At 35.7% G+C, this 2,771-nt stretch overlaps 1 protein-coding gene across 4 annotated transcripts in view; it reads left to right on the top strand.

The window, feature by feature from the left end:
* The window catches only part of PPP1R12A (protein phosphatase 1 regulatory subunit 12A), a 158,292-nt gene that overhangs the window by 95,293 nt on the left and 60,228 nt on the right, over positions 1–2,771 (top strand). For all 4 annotated transcript variants that reach the window (XM_006142863.3, XM_006142864.3, XM_006142861.3 and 1 more), the window contains exon 9: positions 890–1,014. In XM_006142863.3, coding sequence (XP_006142925.1) covers positions 890–1,014 — 125 coding nt within the window. The remainder of the gene's footprint in view (positions 1–889; positions 1,015–2,771) is intronic.

Below are 2,771 nucleotides of genomic sequence, written 5' to 3'. Positions count from 1 at the left end.
GAATATAAGCTGATCTTTGACAAAAGAACTTCTTGTAGATTTCCTAAAATAAATCAGTTTTAGATCAGCAATAAAAGATTTTTATCCATTTGAAAATTATATGCTATTACTGTTTTCTAGTTATTTGTACTCATAAATTCAAATTTTAAATCTTAATTAAAAAATGTTTGGTTAATTTAAAAGTATAGAAGTCAGATTCAGGCCAGTGGGTGGCATGGTGGTTAAGGGCACTGGACTCTCACATGGCTAAACCACGATTCAAGTTCTGGACCTGGCAGCTTACGTTCTCACTTTCCCTCTCTCGCTGTCTCCTCTCTGGTCAAATTAAAATATATAACATAAATAAATAAAGTTAAATTAAGTAATTCTTTAAAAAAGAAAAAAAAAAAAGGAAGTCAGGGGACCAGCAGCTGGCTGGACTCCCATGTAGTCGACCGCAGTTCTAGTCTTGGACCCGGTGGCTTAAACTCATGCTGAGTGCATGTGCGTGCGTGCCCGAGATCCCAAGAGGAGAATGGGGGAGAAAGGATTGTGGCGTGGCCATCCCCCCTGTGGGGTGGGATGATGTCTCGCTTTCTGTCTCTGTGTTTCTGGCGAGCACACGCACCCTATAGCAAAAACTTCTCCCAAAAAAATAAAGAAGTCAGGTTCTTTTTGTGCTTTTTATGTCTTGCATATTATCTTAACTGTTTATTTCAACATACATATTAAAACATTTCTATAAATTCTGAAAAAAATCCACTTGAGAAAAGGCATAGTAGTGGGAAAAGATTTTTGAATTATTGGAAACCTCAAGTAAAAATAGAAAATATAAAATTGATATTTTCTAGAATTCTAGAATCCTCTAGAATTTTGACTCTTAATTTTTTGTTTCTTTTGTTTTAAATAGATAAGACAAAACCCATGACTTCTGTAACTAATGCCAACACTTCTAGTACACAAGCAGCTCCTATAGCTGTTACAGCACCTACTGTTTCATCGGGTCAGACAACACCTACATCACCTATTAAAAAGGTAAGCCAAATTATGTTTCTTACAAATACATATTCTATTTAAGTACCATTTGGACTAACTCATTAAAACAGTTCTCAAGTTTTATAGCTTGCACCAAAAATATGTAAAGTTTTAAAGTAAAAATGTATTTTTCCGTTTTTAGTTTGCCTAGGATTTCCTTTCAACCAACCATGTAATAGTCATTTATTTTTTCCAGATCCTTTCTGTGATATTATGGTTGATAGTTAACAAATGTAAACATTGGTGTTTAAAAATAAATGGCAAAAAGATAATTTCCATGATACTGATACCAGGAATTATTGTCATTTTCTCATCTATTGAATTTTTATTTTGAGAAACAAGTTCTATACCTTCTGTCTCTGTTAAGTGTAGGTAAATGATAATTTCACGCAAAGGTGAATAAGGCACCAAAAAACTACCGTGAGTCAGCGAGGTAACTAGCATCTAGTGTACTTTTGTTGTTCTTTTTCTCGCCCACTAGGTATGTCAGTAAGAACATGATTTTTGAGATCAAACCAGAGCGCACTCCTGACCTCAATTCTTACTAGTTATGATGAACTTGAAGTTACTGTTACTTACTTCCTGCCTTATCTGTCACAGAACAGAACAGTGAAAAATAATATTATAAGGGTTAACAGGGACAGAGACCCTAGCTAGTGACTTAGTGTGTTTCAAAAATGATGGTTTCATTTTTTTCTCTTCTACCATTTTCTGTTTTCTATTTCTCTTGTCTCTTTTCTCCACCAAAGCAGTGTTTTCCAAATAGCATGTTCATCTTGTGGACTTCCCTTTTTCCTTCTACTCTGGAACCTAGCTTCCTTTTAGCTCCAATTAAGGATTAAGGGCCATTTTTTGGTCCCTACCGTTCTCATCTTAAAGGTTTCTCCTCGCTAGCCCTTTTCTTTTATAAGTATCCTCATTTTCTCCTTCGTGTGTGTGCACGCACACACACTGTTTTAGCCAACTCATTTAAGAATTTATGGTAGTCATCATACACTCTATCCCTAAATATGTTAGTGTGTGTCTCCAAAGTACAAATCATTATCCTTCATTTCTGCAATAAAACAATCATACTTAGTGAATTTAACTTTGATACAATGCTATAATACTACTTATTTATATTAAGTAATGTACATACTTGGAAATTTCTAATTTCCTTTTCAATAGTCTTTTCCAGCTGTTTGATTTTTCAAATCAAAAGATCCACCCAAGGATTGCATACTTTGTTTAACTGTCATGTCTCTCTGCCTTTGACTTCTTTTATTATTGCCTGTCTGACATTACTTGGTTTGCATGGGTTTGGAGATTGATTTTAAATCCCTACAGCGTTTCTATTATATTGTCAGTCTTGCTAATCTTTGGATTTTGCTCAAAGTGGTCAAAATATAGATCTTTTTTAAGTCATAAACTAGATAGAAAATGTTTTTAAAAGTCGAAACTGTTAGTAATTATCTCCCTTTAAAACTCTTCCCAGGGAACCAGCAGTTAGCGTAATGGCTATGTCACTGGACTCCCGGTTCGCATCCCTGACCTGGTGGCTTAAAACTCAACACCAGGCGCGTGTGCATGCGTGCCCAAGATCCCGAGAGGAGAAAGGATTGCGGCATGACCATCCCCCCTGGGGGTTGATTTCTCGCTTTCTGTCTCTCTGTCTCTCTCTGTCTGTCTGGCGAGCGCACGCGCCCTATAGCAAAAACCTCTCAAAAAAAAAAAAAAAAAAAAAATCTTCCCAAAAAAAAAACAAATGAAAATTTTTT

This window comes from Tupaia chinensis, unplaced genomic scaffold (genome assembly GCF_000334495.1).
Source record: "Tupaia chinensis unplaced genomic scaffold, TupChi_1.0 Scaffold000085_1, whole genome shotgun sequence".
Taxonomy (NCBI): Eukaryota; Metazoa; Chordata; class Mammalia; order Scandentia; family Tupaiidae; genus Tupaia; species Tupaia belangeri.
The sequence above is the reverse complement of the archived record's forward strand: the minus strand, read 5'-3'. Positions and strand labels throughout refer to the sequence as shown.